Raw genomic sequence first — 21,256 nt, 5'->3', positions numbered from 1 at the left:
GAGAATTTAATATAAATTGATATCAGTCTTTTTAATGTATTCCATGATCCTTATTGCAACTTGCTTTTCCTGGCATGCAAGAAATAGTCAAGACTTTAATGCTCAAAAAAGTATGTATTATCCCCCCCCCCCCCGATTCTTTGCCGAAGAGTTTGTATCCCCTGATTCTTTGCCCTGAGCCAATGCCAAAATGAAATACTGAAATGAAATTTAATAAAATGAAATTTTATTACCATTTTCATACATATAAGTAAAGTACAAAGGTATAACACAAAAACAACACAATACATAAACTACACATAACTGAGGACCAGTGTTTGATCTCCCAAGGGATGCAGTATCCGTCTAGGCTAGATCCATGAAAATCAAACTTGTGAAACTGACAATTACTGTTATAATATTTTAGTTAAACAAGCCCAAAAAAGGTATAGATACACATTTTCTCTTTATGCTATGATGAAACCTACTTTGCACTACCCATACTTGCACCAAGGCATCAGGTTAGCAACCCTAGAAGATTTTTTCCTTTTCTCCTCTATTTCTCTCTTAGACAATGAATCCTCTTTTTTGTGATGACTTCCGCTGTAATTTCTCAGCGGTCAAATATTGGAATTGATGTTCTGTGGTTTTTAACTTTGAGGTAAAAATTCAAGCTCATCATTTGATCATTTTTGTCGCACCACAGTCATTCTCTGCACATGAGGGCTAATTAGTTCGGGATCCACAATTTATTGTCAATTCTGAACGGTAGGCTTTAAATTCAAGCTGGTCTCTCTGTAGAGACCCGGTGGACTACTACTACTACTACTAAACCACACATGCACCTCGTCCATATTCCTCTGCGGGACCTCTAACGAATTGGTACATGCAGGAATGTGTGTGTACATGTAGTGAAACCTGATGTGAAGTTTGTTTCTGTGTAATGCTTGTTATGTGTCGTGCTGCCATCTGCCACCAGTTTTTCTAACTGTGAGTGAAGTGTAATGATTGAATAATTTATCGTTGTAGGCGTGTTGCTCTCTGTCGTGAGACCCAGTAGACTGCAACACGATACTAACATAAACTGAAGACAGGTGGCAGAAACTCTTGAACACATAATTCTCATAATTGACAGCATAAATATGTTAGGTCCATACATATACACATGCAACATGTTCCAGCATGTACCTAATACATAGAAATTCCTCAAAGGAATATTTACAAGGTGCATGTACAATTGAATAGCAGTAGTACTGGTCAAACAATCAGATAGCATTCAGGAGATGCTGTCATCAATTTTCTCAAATTAAAGTGCAGAACTTGTAATAGATGAATATTTAGGTAATTTTTTATTATTGTTTATGTCTTATAGGTAGGATCCCAGCTGGTTTCTTATCAAATAAAGCAATTTGGTTAACTAGACAAAAAATGATTGTTGCAAAATAAAAGTGAAACTTTGACCTGCTGTTTAGCAGGTTATGTCAACACTAGTTCTTTGGTGAATTTAATTACTTGCATAATTAGGTATTTTCCAGTGATTTAATTACTCACTGAATTAGACATTCATTGTGTTTTGACACAATGACCTTTGTTGTGGATCTGTTGCTGGTTATTTATAAAACTTTTACTTTGGGAAGTGAAAAATTGGCTCGTGCTCAATCCTCAAGCTTGGGATATCACAGAAAACAAACAGTCACAACCACCAATGTGTGATTACTAGGATCAAGTTCTGGCTTCTTTGTGATATGAAGTAATTACAATACCCACATACAACACAATGGCTGCAGCTAATATATTTGTTCTGTTCGGCAAGATTTAGCCAAGATAGTCTACATAACAAATAGAATATCGGAAAGATTTAGGAATTTTACAAAATGCACAATTTATTGATTTTCACACCCCTTTTTTTTGTTTGGCTCTCATACTTGAATGCTCTAAAAGCTCTTTATTGCAAAACATAAATAAAAATGCTCATAAAAAAGGGTATGGATTACAAAAACCTTACCTATGCCCACATCAGCTTCTTGGATCATACTGACATCATTTGCACCATCACCAATAGCAGCAGTAACTGGTTTGTCATGCATTGATTTGACCATTTTCACAACCTAAGTAGAGTGTTGAAATATTGAAATGCATATAAGGTATGTCGCTGGAACTAATTTATCAAAAACCTTGTTGTAAAGCTGGTGCTGATACTGAAGTTTGATAGCAATATAATCAAGCATTTCTTAAATGACTCTATAACAAAAGGTACAAGATGTCAAGTAGGAGAAATATTTGCATTGGACAGATGGTGACAGTGTGAAAAAGAAATGGGCCACTGCATTAATTTATATTATCTCAATGATGCACCTGACCCCAGGGCCGTCTTAAGAGCATCATGGGTCCCCGGACCAAGTAATTTTTCTGAGGCCCTAATAGGCAAATTCTTGAAAATTTCAACAAGTTCTCATTTTTGCGAGGCCTTTTTTCTCTTGAGGCCCCCAGGCCGTGCCCGGGTGGGCCCATGCTGAAGACGGCACTGCCCAACCCGCCCTTTAAAGGTTTGCAGCAGTGATTCCCAACATGGGCGTAAATGCCCTCTGGGGGGGAGGGGACAGTAGAAGCCACAGGTTTAACACAGGATCCTACGGGTTAGGTTGCATTGGGAGAAAACAATTTCTGTAGAAGGGGGGGATGGGACAAAAAAGGTTAGGAAACTGGTTTACAGGAACTTTAGAAAATGAGACATTGAAAATCCTGGCAATGCAATACTAACTGGCTAGGTGAGACAGGCACAAAGGCTCCGAATCTATAACCAGTGAAATCGATTTGAGAGATGTGTCACTCTCTTCATTTCCCTCACTCTGCTCATGTGTATAATACAGATTATACACCATGAGATGACCTTGAGAATAGAAGTCATTCACATGAAATAAACTAACAGAGTCCTCCGAGATATGAAAATAGAAGAAATAATGTTAGCATGCAGTCCTTAGCTGGCATGCATGTCCACATTGTTATTAATTATTTTGTGATTTATGTGAACAAGAAAGAATGTATTAATCCTTTGAATTGTACATTAACTTCCCAATGAATTTTTATATTGCTTCACATATAGCACCCACTGGTTATCGCGGTCAGCGCCTACAGCATTTATGTGCTCAAATAAATAAAATTTAGTCAGTGTCCTGGAAATAAGCAAATTTGTGTCAGAATAGTTTCAGCTCAGCCACGTTATCCAGTATGCCAAAAATGTGTTACAATAAATGTGCAAATCAAAAGTATAGAGGAATCAAACCCAGTCCTCTTGCAATGGCGAGCTTGCCTGGATTGCAAGAGGGCAGGATTCTATTTGCTGCTGAGACTAGTAGACTTTTCTTTTGGAGTTCACTTTGGCATAATATCCAAAAAAAGTCTTTCCTTCTAAAACCTGTTTACTCTCATCATTAAAATGCCACAAAAATATTTCTCCACTCACAGCCCAAAGGATTATGGGAAAAGAGGCATGAACCCCCCCCCCCCCCATCTACCAAAAATGAGGGGACGATTTTTTAACTATGGAAGAGGAGGGGAAAAGCTGTCAAGCAAATTGTATTTCCAAAAATAAATTGTCTTTTACTTTGCAATCCAAAGGCTCAAGGTGCTTTACTTTATACATACTGAATTGTAAAAATTCATTGTTATCTACAGTTGTAAGATGTTGCAATAGTTGAAGTGATGTCCCATCAGTGGACAATAATCCTGCCAATTCTACAATGACAATCAAGACAAAAAAGGGCCCGGATAGGCTAAAAAGCGTAAGTTCACACTGCAATCATTGACAAGGCTGCTGTTGAAAGATTTTGCACTTGTAGCCAGCAGCACTATGGATGACTTTCAGCAATGCAATTTTATAATTCAGTAATGAGAACTTTTGGACATCAACCTTATGACATTTTTGAAAAAAATTTAGACCTTAAATTTACTCGGAAAATAACTCAATACCCAAGTTGGTCTTGTGAGGAGTCAATGAAAGGAGCGGAAGCATCGATACAGGTATTCAGTAATTATACTTTGAAATTGCTCCTTGATAAAGCTCCCGTAATCTCCCTCAACTGGAATGCATGTAAATATAGATCCTACATGCACATGCGCAAAAGAGGATATAGCAAAATTCCATACCCACTCAAAGATAAACACAGCTATATTTTTTCTCTCAGTTCAGTAACAGTGTGGTCTGCTCTTATCACAATAAAGCTTCTTCATCTTATAACCCTACCACTCACTCAATATAATGGACATTTACTACATACATTTAACTTACCTCTAGGTAATCGGGGCTCACTTACTCCTTATATTGTGATGTCTCCAATGCAGGTAAGTCAGGAGTTAATACCAGATAAGCGTGTCTCTTATTTCCTCATTCCGTATACCATGATGAATTATGAATACGATTCCCATAATTCCCAGGTCGAAACAGTACCATGTTAATGCATGCCCCCCCCCCTCCCAGGCTGTCTGGGTGGGCCTCATGAAAACAAAATATGAGTCAAATTTTCCAGAGTGAGCACGTTAATTTGTAGGCAGACCTTTTTAGCCAGGTAGAGACCTCAGAAAAATCACTTTGCCCAGGGACCCACAGTACTCTTAAAACTATCCTGTGCCAAAACAAATACTCTACAATGAATAATCTTTTCAATGTATATAGATGTACCTATAATTTCCTTCAAATTAGTCTTTTATAGTGGTGATAGTAATGTAGAATAACAATTGCTTATAATTAGAGCCCAGATGTTTAGGCACTAAAAATGGCCAAAATAATAGGCAGGCAAAAGGTACTAAAAATGCTTAAAATAGGCATTAAAAAAGGCATTTATAATTTATGGAAAAAATAACTAAAACTAAGATATCAAGGATCTAAAAACTAGCTGCATTTAATCCTCTATACTGCTTTAATTATGATTTATGGTAACTGCATTATAATGCAAGTTAAACTAATTTCAAGCACAAAATAAAATGTCAGTAGACCCTCATTATTAGGTCAATTTCAGGACCACAATTACCAGATGCAGAGCCCGTAGAGAAAATGTAGAGAATAGATTTATTAAATGTAGTAACAGATTTATTTTACATTACCATGTATGCGGGACTCCTTCAAGAGTGGACCTTGTGTAGCTGCATCTGTCACACACCCCTGAGGGTAACTGGTAAAATTAATTGAATACTAAATACGTATGTAAAAAGTCTCGGTTGTTTGCAGTGCATTTATAGTGAAAAAAAAAACAAAATCAGAACAACATGGGCCCCAGAGCACTGTTTCCTTCTATCCCACTTGTGTGAGCCATGGCGTCAATTGATGGTGAATTGCTGACAGATGACTGTCCCAAGACACAGTCATTGGTCAGCTATACATATACAATGCAGTCCAATGCCTGAACTATGGGTGAAGTGTAATCACTAAACTTCACCCATAGTAAGAAAAAAATTGATGCCAGATGGCAGCACTGCACATAACAAGCATTACACAGAAACAAACTTTACGTCAGGTTTACTACACATACACACACATTCCAACATGTAGCAATTCGTTAGAAGTTCCGCAGAGGAATATGAACGAGGTGCATGTATGATTCAGTAGTAGTAGTCCAATGCCTGAGCAAGACTTATTCACGTGAAGCATGTGGAGAAACAAAAATTTCTAATTTTCCTCTGATTTTCTAACATGGACTGCGTTTATCTGAAATAAAACTATTCACATCTAACATCATCTGGTCAAAGCAAAGTTAATGCATGACAACACCAACTTCTCTCTCAGATCACTTATTCACATTTAAATTGGACTGGAAGGGGTGGGGCTGTCTGATGATAATTAGTACCGAGAGAGTTAGAAAATTTTAAAACCAGCAATTCTTTTCTTCTCAATGCTCAAAATATTGAAGTTGTATAGATTATGGACATTGAAATTCACTAATAAACTTAAAAAGATGTTAAAATAGGCATTTATGGCAGGAAAACTTTAAAAAGGCATTTTTACCAAAAAAAGTTTGAAAATATGCAAAAAAAAAGGCATTTATTGCATTTTGCCTGAACTTCTGGGCTCTACTTATAATATCTTCATTGCTGCTATAATTGCTAGAAATTTGATTTTTTTTTTTTATCCCGGTTTATGAGGTACAGGAATATGAGAAGGTAAACTAAAACACTGTCATTTTTATTAATTTTCCCAGGCTTCGAGGTTGTTTTTTTTACTGTGAGGGAGAACGGGCAACTCCATTTATTCATGTCACCTCGATTCTACAGTGGAGGCTACTTGAGATTGATTTAAGTATATCTGTGTGAGGAGGCGCCAACAGTTTAAGAGACAATTTTTTATTTCTAGCAATGGTTGGGAAAAACGGGAAAACTTAGAATCAGAAGCAGTATTTGGAGGTGATAAAACGTTTTCAGCAAAGTTGAATTGAATGTCTCCAGTCATAAAGTAAGCAAATTTTGCTTTCTTTACAGTTAGGGATGGTCATTAAAAGTAATTTATGAACCTTAATTTTCAACTTATTTATTATGAACCAGGACCAAGTAAATCTATTCCCAGAGACCAGTAAAAATTTTGGCCAGGAATGGCTTTTTTTTCAACCACTTGATCAATGTTGTTATATAGAATACTAATTTGAGCATGTATTACTTTAAGTTACATAATCAGTCAAGGATGTTAATTTTTATAGATTTGTTCAAGCATGGTATGATAAACTGCTAATGAAATTATGAAAAATGTATCTTTACCTCAGCTTTCTGCAGAGGAGATAGTTGGGAACAAAGAACAGAAGCGCAGCTTGCTGCCACTGACCCAAGCAAGTCAGGATGATCAATTAGAGAAAGTCCTAGACTTTTTCCATCAATCAGCAATGCACATTCTTTGAGGTTTTCTTCTGCTATCCTATAAATTTTTGAATATTCAGAAAACTCTAAAACAGGAACCAATCAATCCTATTACATATGGTGAGTCATAAAATTTTATAAAATTTCATTATCAGTATTATCTACCCATTGCCAATTCTGGAAGAAAAGTGAGGATGAGGAAAATGATGAAATAAAAAAAAAAAGGAACAAATCGATGGAATTCCAACTTATTAATCACTGGAAATTCAATATGAATGTTGATCTGCAGAGATGCTCTTTAAACTCTCTAAAGACAATATTACCTAGCTTTTATCCGAGTCAGGGTAAAATAACTCTCTTCAGGGGTATGTTGGTTCAACACGTGCAACAAGACTGTGTCCTCATTCATATGACCAGAACCAAGGCTGATGTTGTAAGCTGTCTCATGATGGTCCCCAGTTAGCACCCAAACCTGATAAAAAAAAAAAAAAAAAATATAAATTAAAAATAGTACACAGCATGGGAGTACAGAAAAATAAATTAATGGCTCTACAAGTAGAAAAAACCATGAAAACAGCACCATTAACTTTGATATTAATCTCAAAATACTGTACTATATCGATAAACATTTGCTATAAAGAGAGCTACACAACTCTTCAATAGCTGCAAAATAAGCAGAAAATATCTAAAATCACATTGTATCAAATTAATATAAAACCAAAAATAAAAAACTAGACTCGCATGAAGTGCAAGTGAGATAAAATGTTCAGATACCTTAATACCAGCAGCATGAAGGGCTTTCAAGGTATCTTTAACACCTTTCTGCAGGCAATCCTCAACTGCAGTGGCTCCTATCAAATCAAAATCGCATTCAATGCTGTCAAACATCTCAGCAACCTTCAAGAATAGGGAGAGAATATAGAATGAATCGCGACAAAAAATACATACAGTCAAATCCTGTTATAGCACCCCCTCCCCATTGTAGTGTGAACCCTGCTTAATGCCACAAATTTTTAGTGAGCAAATCTTCCACACTGTAAAAACCTGTTTTAGTGCTTACTCATTATAACGCCACCTATTGTTTGTGTGTAAACAGTCTGTGAGTCCTTTCTCAAGAATTTACACACAACTTCCTTTCTCCCATCATTTTACTTTTGTTTTTTGTAAGCTGTTAAGGATTATCCTTTTCATTTCACTATCACCTGCCAACATAACAACAGTTTAGAGCAAATGATTTGAAGAATAAAGAATAGTGTGCAGGGCCGTCTTAACATCATCATGGGCCCCCGGGCCAAAAGGTTTTTTTGAGGCCCTACTAGATAAATTCTAGAAAATTTTAACTAGATCTCATTTTCGTGAGGCCCCTTTACTCTTGAGGTGCCCGTGTGGGTCCATGCATTAAGACAGCCCTGATAGTGTGGAGAGGAGGGGTCTTGGAAAGCACATTTCTAATGAACACCTGAAAGTGTGTAGGAACCTTAAAGTTAAATGACCAACCAATTTAAAGAAATAGATTTATTGATAAAAGAAAATGTTCAATGAGCATACTGCAACAGTTTGTTTGATGTTGTCAAGAGAAGTTTTTCAGCAGTGCATGTTTTTACTCACTAGTTATCATATTTCAAGTGGTATGGGTAGTCATTAAGAAGTCATCTCCCTCTATTTGGTCCATTAAATCACGTTGAAAGAAGTTGTTCTCCCAATATCTGAAAAACTGAAAATTTGGATATTTTGGGATTGCTGAAATAAAGCAGACCAAGCTAGATAAGATATCTCGAGATTGCTGCTGTAAGGGTTTATAAGTAGTTTATTCTCTTCAAACACCAGAACAGCTGCTGGGTATTTGGAAAAATTAACTGGAAAAGTATTTTATGATATATTGATAATTAATATAGCGCTTCATTGATTAGGAGTCCTTTTTCAAGTATGACACTCTAATGTTTGAGAGCAAACATCAGATCAATACATTTGCAAACAGCATAAATGTGCTCAAACACAAATAAATACAAATACAACACCACAACAGGCAAAATGCCCAACGAAGTGGCTGAGAAAAAGATGCCCATAAAAATATGGATGTCATATATTTCAAAATTATAGCAACCCAATTAAAAATGCAATTAACAAAAATTGTAAACAATATATACACCTGATAAAATATTATACAATGCCCTTAAAGAATACTTATGGTTGTCTTATTCTAAGTATGGATAGCTTCTCGATTTACCCCAACATGTTTATCGTATTTCTTTTTAAACGTGTCAATTTTGTTACAATTAATTCAAATGTGTTGTCAATTGTGTGTAACACAATTGACAACACACATTTTTACATTTAAGATAAAAATGACAACAAAACGAAGACAATATATACTTACAGCAGTATCACGATCTGTCAGCAAGCACCTTGCTGCCCTGAGCTTACGATCAAATTCTAGATACTCATCTTTCGATAACTTCTTTTCTGCAATTGCCAGAGCTCTATAGCCAGCCTGCTCAACAAACACATCCATATATAACTTATGGGAGTTTCAGAATCTAAATTCACAAATTTTGCATTGCTATTTTCAACTCATTGCGCCATCTTGAATGAACATTGAAAGAAAGCTATACAGCAGTGGTGGCCAAATCACATGAGTATATGTAAATTTTTTATATAGAATGCACAGCTGATCAAACTATATGGCTACTCTGAATGAGTTACTATTTGACTAATTCACAATAAAAAAAAAAATATTTTACTTGTTTCTGTACATCACTCTTGGTTATCTGTTAAAATCGCACACATAATTTTGATGAAGTAGGTAATAAGAATAGGTTTCTTTAAAACAGAATTATTTCAGAATTTAATGGCCCTTTGCAAAAACCATGCATATTCAGATCAGTTATGTTAGACAAGTTTCATAAAGAGTTACTGTACTATATCAACGAGTATTCTCTTAACTATACCTACGCTTCAACTGACAGACCTATCAGGGAAATCAATGAAAGAAACTTGGCAAATTTCAAAAAATTGAAAATTGCAAATGATAATCTTAAATTTCCATGTTTTTTCTACTGTCAAATTTGACAAAAAGCCAATTAAATTGAGATTTGTGACATGCAACCACAAATAGCTACAATCATAAAATTGGTTTTAAATTCTTCAAATTGCTTCATGATAAGATTATTATTATGAAGAAATTTATTATTTATGAAGAAATTTATTTTATATATATATTTGTGAAAATATTTTTATTATGAAGAATATAAGAAATTGACAACAGCAAATTTGGCATTATCATCAACAATAATGTCAAGGTATTGGAACTTCTTAAAAAAGATAAAATTAAATCCATTGAGACACTTGATTTTGAAAATCTTTTCACTAACGTTCGACATAATGAAATTCTTAACATCTATGAATTTCTCTATAACAACTATAAACAATGCATAAAAATAGAAAAACACGAATGGTTGAATATTGCAAAATTTTGTATTTTTGAGATCTATCTATTTAATGGTATTAGTTTATATAAACAAACCACAGGTATTCCTATGGGGACTTGTTTTTCAAGTGCTTTTGAAAATATTTTCTTGCATTACTTTGAAAACAAAAATTTAATTTCTCTTAAAAATTGAATTTAATTATATTTTAATATTACTGGTTTCAAATACATTGATGATTTAATTATTTTCAACTACAACAACTTTAACAAAATCAGTCAGCAAGTCTATCCTACATTAAATCTTAAAAAAACTAAAAACTAATCACAACAATAATCAAGCTGATTTCCTTGACTTAAAAATAAACGTTGCTAACAGTATGGTCTTAACTGGTATCCACTAAAAAAGAAAAGACTTCAATTTCACACAGTCAATTTTCTAACCAATCACAATTCAAATATTAGAAAAAAGGTTTTAAAAAATATTGTATTTTTCCAATTTTCTCACAACAAACATATCTGTAATAATGCCAAAGATTTTCAAAATGCATTAAATAATTTCAAAAATTTTTTAATATGCAACAGGTTTCCTCCTTACATCTTGGACTTACCTCATCCTCAACTATAACTGTTCACTTTGAACACAACCAGCTATACCTAGGACTAGCACATGGTATGTACTTGCACCTTCTGCATCTATTTTATATATTTTTATATTGACTATTACTTTGAATTTTTCATCAACTTTACAAAAAACATTTGTTTTGCCTTTTACAGCAGAACGAAGGGGGATTGAGCATCTGTTTAGACTATGGAGGCCAAATGATCTCAGAAACGTTCTGTGTTAAGCCAATGTCAGGGCAGGGTTTTTTGGTTTAAACCTTGGTTTTAACCAAGTGGTCTTTTTTTCTTCAAAAATCACATAAAAGTGGCCTAAATATCATTTTTTCCTTGAAAAATATCATACTGGTTCATTATTAGCCAAAATTTTTCATTCTTACATTTTATATTCTTGGAAACATTTTGATGGTATATCTTTAAATGGTATAAGGTGGTATAAGTGTTTTTGTTCCAAAAAGTCTCATAAAAGTGACCTGAATTTATATATTTTTTTCATTTAAAGTAGCTTAGTTATTTAAAGTGATATACAGAAGCTGAAATTTCTCATTTATACCACATTTTCCAACTTTTGGCTACATTCTGATGTTCTATATCTTTAGCAAATTCATGAATAAGGATTACACATCTAAATGTAGTGGTGCATTTTCTCATAGGGTTTTTTGTTTTTGTTTTTTTTCCTTCACAAAGAAGTAGCAACAGTAGTGACACCATCATGCTAGGGGCACACACAGGTGGTCTTCTAATCCAATAAAAACACCAACTGTCCCTAAAGGACAAACACCAGTGTACTAGTAGTTACATTACACCATAGACATTTTCCTTTTTTTTCCCATAAGAAGTACCACAGCTCATACTGTATATCACCCAGTCCTAATATTTAATAATTTTTTTTTATACTTCACTATTAAGCCCAGTTTATCAAGGTTCTACTGTATAGTAGTAACAGATTTATGAAAAATAATCAGCTACAGCTATATACTGGGTGATTATAATTTGAAATTTTGATTCCAAAACTATACAATAAGAACTACCGGTCAGAATGACTTGAAAATTTCCATGGATACTCTTGAAGCAATGAAAATTTCTTTAGCAACAGAAAAGAAAAAAAAAAAGTGAAAAATGTGCAAGTAGATGATGCTGTATTTGGCCAGCAGGATAATACTATTCTGTATAACCACATCATTTCGACACTTCAACAACATTAGCGTGTGGATAGTACAACTCTTATAAGATGCACATTGCAATACCAGCAAAGTAGTTGCTGAGAACTATTTTGACAATAACAGGATGACATGACACATGGCCGGCAGACAGTTCAGTGCTAACCTTAACCCTTGCAACTTCTGGCTGTGGGGGGTACCTCAAAATGTTATGAACAGTGGTTGAATTGCAAACTCTGGTTATTTGCAAGCACATCCACATCATGATTATGGCATACTCTGATCTGTTGTTGAACAAGCATTTTTTGCTTTCACCTCATACCCAGAACACACAGTGGACAACATATTTAACATTTCTTAAGTAAGTTGTAGTTTTATTTTTCAATTACTTCATTTTTGTAATGTTTCCATGAATTATGCCCTGACTGTCTATCATTTTCATTCTGCGAGCAATTTCCCATGTGTTGGATGAGTACAGTTTCATTAATTTTACATTTTTAAATATTTTTCCCCTTTGCCATTTAAAGTTCCATTGCTTCAGGAATATTCATATAAATTTTGAAGTCATTCTAATGATGATTCTTTTTTTTAAAGTGTTTTGAAATCAGAACTTCAGTTATAATCACCCAATATATAGTAAATCATCGCTAATTAATCTGCATTATTTATGCTTCATTAAATACATTGTATTCACCTACTTTATATAGAACAGTTTTTGCAAAATAGCTTCCTAATTGAGCATACTGAAAGTAACTGTAGAAAAAATCCTTTATATTACATGGTTTATAATATTAAGAATTTTCAAACACAAATTCATTGAGTTAAGCAAAAAAATAACTAAATTGCAAAAGTGGATCTTTGTTAAAATGTAAGAAATATTTATAGATTAATTAATATTTGAATAGTAAATATATAAATTGGAAAATAGTATAATTATTACACTAATAAACATTTCATTTTAATTAATTATAAGAATTTTGAATGATTTTCCAGAAATTTTATTGTTTTTAATGTTAATGCTATTTAAACCAAAAACTGGTTTAAACCAAAAAAATCTGGTTTAAAACAAAAAAAAAAACCATTTTTTTTGGTTTTTTTACCGTGTCATCAGGGTGTTCCCCTGTGATGAAAGCCCTAGACATTGGCTATAATTTTTTTCATTTTTGAATTCCTATTTGAATTTTCATATTTTTGCTATCTCTTTCCAGTTCACATATTAATTTGTTTGCAGTATTTCATTTAAAATATGAAACTTTTACAATGTTTTTTCACTACGCTGCATATTACAGCTGCCTATGGCACTGATATTGGTGAATTTTGACAAAAAAAATTTAATTTTCATAATGTAAATTTTTCTATATATATATAAGGGTGAGAGAGATTATAGTTGAAGTTCCCGTATACTCTGAGTAGTTTTTTTTCACAAACTTATCCAAATACAGAAACATTTTCAGGACATCTTAATGAGACCATGGGAGTGAAATTTATGGAATAAAAATATTTCAATTTTTTACCACCAGTTGAATATAAGTGGCACTTCTTTTTCAATTTTCCTTTTTTTTATGGTCCATATTGTTTATATACCAAATTTCAATGGAATATGTCCACCAGAATGGGCACTACATAGGAGTAATTTCAGTATACTGCCACTACTCAGACCTATGAAGCGCCCATTGTGATAGAGGTATTCCATCAAAACTTGGTATGTATGCTATATAGACCATGGGAAGATGGAAAGTTCAATAAAAAAAGTGACGTATTCAACTTGTGGTAAAGAATTTAAATATTTTTTCATTGCATAAATTTCACTCCCATAGGCTCATTAAGATATCCTGAAAATTCAGCTGTATTCGAATGAGTAGTTTTTTGAGAAAAAACTACTAAAAGCAGGAACTTTAATTATAATCACGCTGCGTATATGAATTATGAAGCCCAAGCAAACAAAAAATTAAAAAAGGTTAGTAAAAACAAAAAAAAATGTATAGCAAGTCCTGTCACCTACAGATATGGCACCCCCTCTCGCTTCAGGTATGTAACTGCGCACTTATAGTCAGTTGATCATTGACCACTAATGTATCAGGATGTCTTGTCATGTTTTCATGCACATTAATAAATCGTTACATTTTTATTATAGATGCTTCATTAATCTTCTCACCACATAGCATTGGTTCAAACTATTGTTCATTAGCAATTGATATTCTAACAAAAATTGTGAATTACTCTAATCAACTATTAAAAACATAAGTTCTGTCAATATTGTTTTTGTTTGAAACTAGTTGCCAGCATTCTTAATTTCTTTTGAACTCAATTTATTTGAGGTTTGTGGGTAAAAAGAAATGTTAGCTATATTTATTATTGATTACTTCTACAATCCAGTATTTTTTCGAACATAACAGAACATTCAACATGAATGGCTAATGTGTAGTACTATCATCAGTAGAATTTCTTTTTGACCCAGCTACATTTAAAATGGGTCAGAATAGCAGATCATTGGTTATGCTGTACAAGTTATCTATTTGATAACCCTGGTTCAACTTGAGCATGCACATTTAACCCCCCCTCCCCCTTTTACAGCACTTCAAGGGGACCAAAAATTTTGTTCAGTACAGCTGATCTAATAAAAGAGCATAATATATAGTGGGACCAGAATTTTCATTTATAATGAAAATTTTTAACCGAATTTTAACCGAAAATATTTCGGTTTATAATGAACCAGGTTTGCTACAGCAAGGGTTCAACTATGTAAACGATTCATATCTTATTCATATTATTGCATAGTTACATGAGTTCCAAGGCCTTTTTTCAGATTTCTAACAGAATATTATAGGAATATTGAATGTGCATAGATGTGTCTCTGCTACTTTTTTATTTGTCCACAAGCTATGTATATATGTCATTTTTGACTTGAAACTTTGTATAAATGAATAATTAATTAACAATTTGACAAATTTAAAATGTAAAGTATCGTAACTTGCTCAAAAGTAAGCTTTTTATAAGAAAATAATTATTTTGAGAAAAAATTACTTTAAAATGTTGGTTACGTGAAAAATAAGAAAAAAAATAAATTTGATCATGATCATAATGCATTCACAAAATATTAGATACAATGTAATCTCACACACATTAAAAATACATTTTTTTCAGAAAATCAAAAATCTAACTTACAAGAGCATACATATTGATCTGATGCTCAATTTGATACCTTAAGTGTGGCTTTGATAGCTTTAGCACAATATTATCTGCTCCTTTGCAAAACAATGTTATATCTCCTGAAACACATTGATAAAAATTAACTTAGGAAAATAAGGGAAAAAATTTCTTTATATGGGTCATTCCCAAAACACAATGCATATTTAACATTTTTGAAATGAAGAAAAATTCAAAATTGAGTTTTCAAACTAAAATTGATCTAAATTATAGCTTGAGACTTGAAATTTAATATTTCATAAATATTTTTCACTTTTATTTTGGACTAATATTTTATTTTTTTGGGTTTTATTACTGAAAGTGGTGGATTTTGTCTACTGTTACAAAAGCAAATATCACTGTAAAAAAATAAATATCATTGGTATTTTTTGTTGCTTTCAAATAGTAATTTGATATTGGTATATTTTGTTTAAGCCTCTCACATCAATGACCAAGAGTAGATTAAGGAAGGGGCGGAGTAGAGCCTGAAAAAAAAATGTATTGTCATAGAACAATCTTTAATCGTACTAAAATGACCCTTATGACACATCTACCTGAATCTGTGCCTGGCCATGATTTTGTCAATCTTTACTACCTAACTTTGGTATTCTATCCTTTCAGCTATGACGGTTCTTTAAAGTACCACTAACTTTTAATTTCCATAACAACTCTTACATACATTGTTGGGAGTTGGGATTTTGAAGTATGAAAGTTGTATAACTAAAGTACTTCACAATTATCAGACCACAGCAAAAGTGTGGGACAATTAGTTTTTTAAATATGATGAAAGATTTATGCATAAAAACTCGCTTTCACAGCCATCATTATAAGCAGTTATAGTTGCTACTTTGCAGAGGCATAATATTAAGAAAATAGTTGAGATGAATGCATAATATTTAGTTCCCTACTCAGTATTGATCCATATCTCAGTTAATGGTGATATAAACTTGGTATTGGAAATCTGTGTTTCAAATGCCAAACAAATTTGTAACTGTTACAAGTACCTTCAGTACATGGTGAGGTGTAGATTGTATGTCAACAAATGGTGAACTGAAATTCAATTATAATTTGAATGTGCAGTTTTTATTTTCAGAAATAATAAATGAAATCTTGATACAAAAATACTCTGTGGACTAAAAGAAAAATTTTTAAAAAAAATCTGTCATAGGGATTATCGTTGAATCAAGGGGCAGACCATCATCACAGTGCACCACCAGCTTTATACTGTTCTTGATATATTTTCCAAATCCAAGTTGTTGGTACCACCATTGGTGTTTATTCGTATCCAAAAATTTAAAGTAATTAAAATTAATACTTGAAAAACAAAATATATTTGCTCAAAAATCAAAAAATAACAACCATGGAACTGATATACGCATAAAAATACATAATTGCTTCTTGTGACAATTGAGAGCTGACAATATAATTGTCAGGAAATAGAATGAGTTTATGGCTATAACTATTTAGGAATTCCAATACAGGTTGATCTTAAATAGAATCTGGAGTGTAAAAAAAATAGTTTAAAAAATTAGAACCTTTGCAACAATCTTATATAAACTCAAAAACACGATCGATAGAAATTTTCTAAAGGACATCTCTTTTATGCATGGATTTATTACATATGGATAGAGCCCAGAAATTTAGTCACTAAAAATGGTTGAAATAGGCACGTAAAAAAGCCTAAAATAGGCACTAAAAAAAGGCATTTATTATTTTTGGAAGGAAGAAAAAATAACTAAAAACAAAAATATTCAGGGCCAAAAACTAGCTTAAAAAATTGGTTAAACTTAATATGTCTATTGTTTTAATTATAGCTTATAATAACTGCATTATTATTCAAATTAGATTGATTTCAAGCCCAAAATAAAATGTTAAGTAGATACTCAGGATTAGGCTAATTCGAGGGCCACCATCACCAGATGCGAAGCCAGTGGAGAAAATGATCTGTGGGGCTCCTTCGAGTTAAGAATAATTCTGGTTTATTTGTTGAATTATTTAAAATAATCATTTCTATAGTTAAAGCATGGCTACATTGTTATATTTTTGTGGAAAAAATTAACTTTTTTTAATATTAACACGTATGCAGGACTACTTCAAATGCGGGGCACAGCGTGGTCGCATCTGTCACACTCTTCAGGGTGACTCTGGTCAATTTAATCGCAAACTGAATATGTATGGTTTAATAAATAGCTATGGCTGTTTGCAGTGCATTTATGGTGCAAAAGAGACAAGATCAAAACAACATGGGCTCCAAAGCCTTGTCTGCTCCTACCCTGCCTTGTGTACGCCAAACCGTCAATTCGTGATCTCTTAAGACAATCATCTGTCCACTATACACATACAACACAGTTCAATGCCTGAGCAAGACATATTATGTGAAGCATGTCAAGAAACAAAACTTCTAATTTTCTTCTGCTTTTTAAAAATGGGCTGCGTTCACGTGAAACATTCATTCACATTTTAATGCTATCCGGTGAAAGCAAAGTTAATGCACGACAACACCAACCTTTAAGATCAGTTGTTTACGTCTAAATGGGGCTTTGGGGGGGGGGGGTTGCTTTCTGATAATAAATACTAAGAGTGTAAAAATTTTAAAACTAGCAATTCTTTTGAAGTTCTCAATGCTAAAAATATCCAAGTTTTACAGATTATAGCCTCTGAAATTCACTAATAAACGTAAAACTATGTTAAAATAGGCATATTTATGGCATGAAATTTCAAAAAAGGCATTTTACCAAAAAGTTTGGAATAGGCAAAAAAAGGCATTTATGGCATTTTGCCTGAACTTCCGGGCTCTACATATGGAAATTGTGCCTGTAGTGGGGCACATGATACGATCACACATGGATTAAATAGCATTTATAATAAAATAAGATCACTAGTAACAAGCAGAAACTGTAAAAAACAATAGAACAGAATGTCACACACTAAGCATAAGACAAATCTACATATATATAATTATAAAATTTGTAACAGTGAATAACACAGGCCTAACATTGAAAAGCAATGGAACATTTACCAAGTGCCAGAGTCAATAAAACATTATTTAAAAAGAGTTTGTTTTACTGCCCCTAAAATACTAAATCTCTTTCATACAATGAACCATACTAATAATATTATGATATGAAATTTCAACATTTACTCATTTTCAAAAGATATGAACTATGAAGAGGTCATGTAATTAATACAAATCATTGACAACAGTAACAAAAGCTGACTTTGTTTTTTACAATATTGATGAATATAGTTTTGATTATTGCCAAAAATTTGTTTGTTCTTCCTAAATATTATTGACCTTTTTTGTTATTATATATTCCATGGAATTGAATATCTGGAATTTGACCATTTTGCACATAAATACTGAAGTTGATCTTTACAATCAGTGTGCAGTGTAAATATAAATATATGTTGGGTTTTTCCCTTTATTTCTGATGTTCTTGCATGAATATATTTTAAATTTCATATATTGAAGAAAAGGGGGGGGGGCAGAGAAATGTATACGTAATACCGATTACACCAAAAATATAGAATGTAAACGTACACATAACTTGATATTAACTAATTCATTGTGCTACTCTATCAATATCAAAATAAAAAAAAGTAAAAAATTATTTTAATAATAACATAAATTACAAAAATCTTTGGAAAATGAATGGCTGTTGCCATGTGCCAACAGACAATAAATAATTTAATTTTTCGTAGGCCTGCTGGAAGAACACCCTAGTCCCTTGGAGTCACAGAAAGAATGTTTCTAATCCACAGGTGGTGTTTTTTTTTTCTGTGAAGAGCCCCATGTATTTATATGTGTTTTTATTCTGTTTTTCTTTTGTATCAGTTTGCACTTGTTTGTTAAATAAAAAAAAATTGAATTAGATGTCCCTCCCCCCACCCCCATAAAATTGTTTACTGCATGACACTTTTCACTTTTGCATACTACACCCAACAAATTGCCCTCTCATAAATGCATAAAAAAATTATGGTTTTCTTCGTGTTGAAATGAATATTGCTGCAACTGAATTATTCAACATATTTGAATTTATGTTTTTGTTTTTATCGTAAGTGTAGAGTGCTGACAGTACTTTACAGTACCAAATCAATGTACACTAATTAATTTTTTAAAAACAGTTTTTGATTTTGGCTTAGTTAGAACTAAAAATTGCCAACCAAAAAATATACTGGATAATTATGATTTGATTTTTTCATGATGTGGTTACTAAAAGGGTTAACTGAAAAAAATAACATAATGAGGGAATGCTTGAAAGGGCTTAAATTGAATAGATAACTTGTTAAATTTAAAATAAAAATTTCTCAACTAAGGAAACTTTACATCATAGTTTCTATTCTGTTGCTTGAGTTTTTGAAACAGAGTGGACAAATATAAGCCTAAATTATTATTTTTTCATTAGAAATTCAAATGATTCACGAGAATGTTTATTAGATTTGAAGAAAATTTCTCTATCACTTAATGTTGATATATATATGAAAACAAAATATTCATGATAATGATGCAGCAGAGTGGACATTCAAAAATAAAAAATCTGGTACTATAGACATAACATAAATTTTAACTAGTTTTTCAAAAGTCCAATACAAAATTTTTGATTAAACAGTAAAAGTAAACCTTTCAATGAGCTCAAAAGTGTTATTCAGCTCTCTATTCTAGTATAAAAATATATTTCCCAAATGAATAATAATTATTCCCTATTATTTGGGACTAATAATTATTCCCAATAACATAGTGGACATTTTAAGATGGATTAAAATATTGGGACACAAACAAAAAAATAATTTTTCATAAGAAAAATAAGTATAAAACGTGATTCTAAGTTTTTTTGGAGAAAAACGAAGTCAGATTTGCACCAAGTTTCTTTGTTTAACACTTTTTTCAAGCTAGGACAGCAAGATTTTGAAGTTTTGCTACACAAGCAATGATTTTTTAAAAAATAGTAAGATACTATCTGAAACACTTAAGAAATACCATATGACTGAAAATTAAAAGAAAGACATTAAAATTGCTACCAAAATGCTCTGATATTTTGTAAAAAAGACTAGGCCTATAAAGTCTCGGATATGTTTTGTACACTTTTTCTTTTTGGGAATGACCCATAGTGAAACACTTATAGATGCAAAAAAGATTTGGTTGATTTTCTTACTTGATTTGTTGATCTTACTTTACACTTTTCTATTAGCAAGCAAGAAATCTTTATATTTTCATACACCAATTAGAGAACATAAAGGTTACAGGTTATGACTAAATTATGAAAGCAGGACAATGGATTGATATACACTGCTCAAAACAATTAGGGGAGCAAGCAAAAAAAGTGAAGAAAACCGTGCGAGACAGCCACGTATTGGCATACAATGGATAGTACACGCGTATCAATGCGCAATACAGAAAAAATACGTAAAAAAAATTGGAATTAAGCTTTAATTCTTTGAAAATACGAAAAAAACATGAAAAGATGATTTAGGGCAACGATTTGGTTACATGTAAACGATAAAAAAAAGTACTGTTTAGACATGATGCATGAGTTTTAATAGGGCGTGTGGTCTCTTTGAACAGCTAAGACTGCTGCACACCTGTTTGCCATGGATGCGATGAGGTTATCGATCAGACTTTGGGGAATACTGTTCCACTCCTCAAGAAGTGCAATCTGCAAGTCTCGGACAGTAACAGGCGGCCTTGGTCGCGCAGCAATGCGTCGTCCGAGCATGTTTGGGACATGCTCGATTGGATTCAGGTCAGGAGAGCACGCTGGCCATTCCATACGCTGTGTTGTTTCAGCTTCAAGCATGTTCTCTACCAGACGAGCTCTATGCGGTCGGGCATTATCATCCTGGAAAACAAAGGAATCTCCAATGGCTCCAGCGTAAGAGATGACATGAGGCCGCAGTATCTCGTCTGTATACCTTCGGGTGTGCCATTCCGAATGATATGCAGGTCCGTACGTCCGCCTATGCTGATTCCACCCCATACCATCCAACCAGCTCATCTGTATTGTGACCTTTCACAAACGAATGTGGGGTTATTTTTTCCCTCCATACCAGA

At 32.9% G+C, this 21,256-nt stretch overlaps 1 protein-coding gene across 6 annotated transcripts in view; it reads right to left on the bottom strand.

The window, feature by feature from the left end:
- Positions 1-21,256, bottom strand: part of LOC149081570 (phospholipid-transporting ATPase IF-like) — a 179,503-nt gene that overhangs the window by 52,412 nt on the left and 105,835 nt on the right. For all 6 annotated transcript variants that reach the window (XM_089238524.1, XM_089238521.1, XM_089238520.1 and 3 more), the window contains 6 exons: positions 15,187-15,290; positions 9,194-9,307; positions 7,591-7,713; positions 7,140-7,288; positions 6,721-6,874; positions 1,985-2,087 (listed from right to left, as the gene is read on the bottom strand). In XM_089238524.1, coding sequence (XP_089094650.1) covers positions 1,985-2,087; positions 6,721-6,874; positions 7,140-7,288; positions 7,591-7,713; positions 9,194-9,307; positions 15,187-15,290 — 747 coding nt within the window. The remainder of the gene's footprint in view (positions 1-1,984; positions 2,088-6,720; positions 6,875-7,139; positions 7,289-7,590; positions 7,714-9,193; positions 9,308-15,186; positions 15,291-21,256) is intronic.

The sequence above is a fragment of the Pholcus phalangioides genome, unplaced genomic scaffold (assembly GCF_987345545.1).
Source record: "Pholcus phalangioides strain wild (caught in Gottingen) unplaced genomic scaffold, Ppha-v1.0 ptg000010l_1, whole genome shotgun sequence".
NCBI lineage: Eukaryota > Metazoa > Arthropoda > Arachnida > Araneae > Pholcidae > Pholcus > Pholcus phalangioides.
Note: the sequence above shows the minus strand (reverse complement) of the source record. Positions and strands in the feature narration are given on the sequence as shown.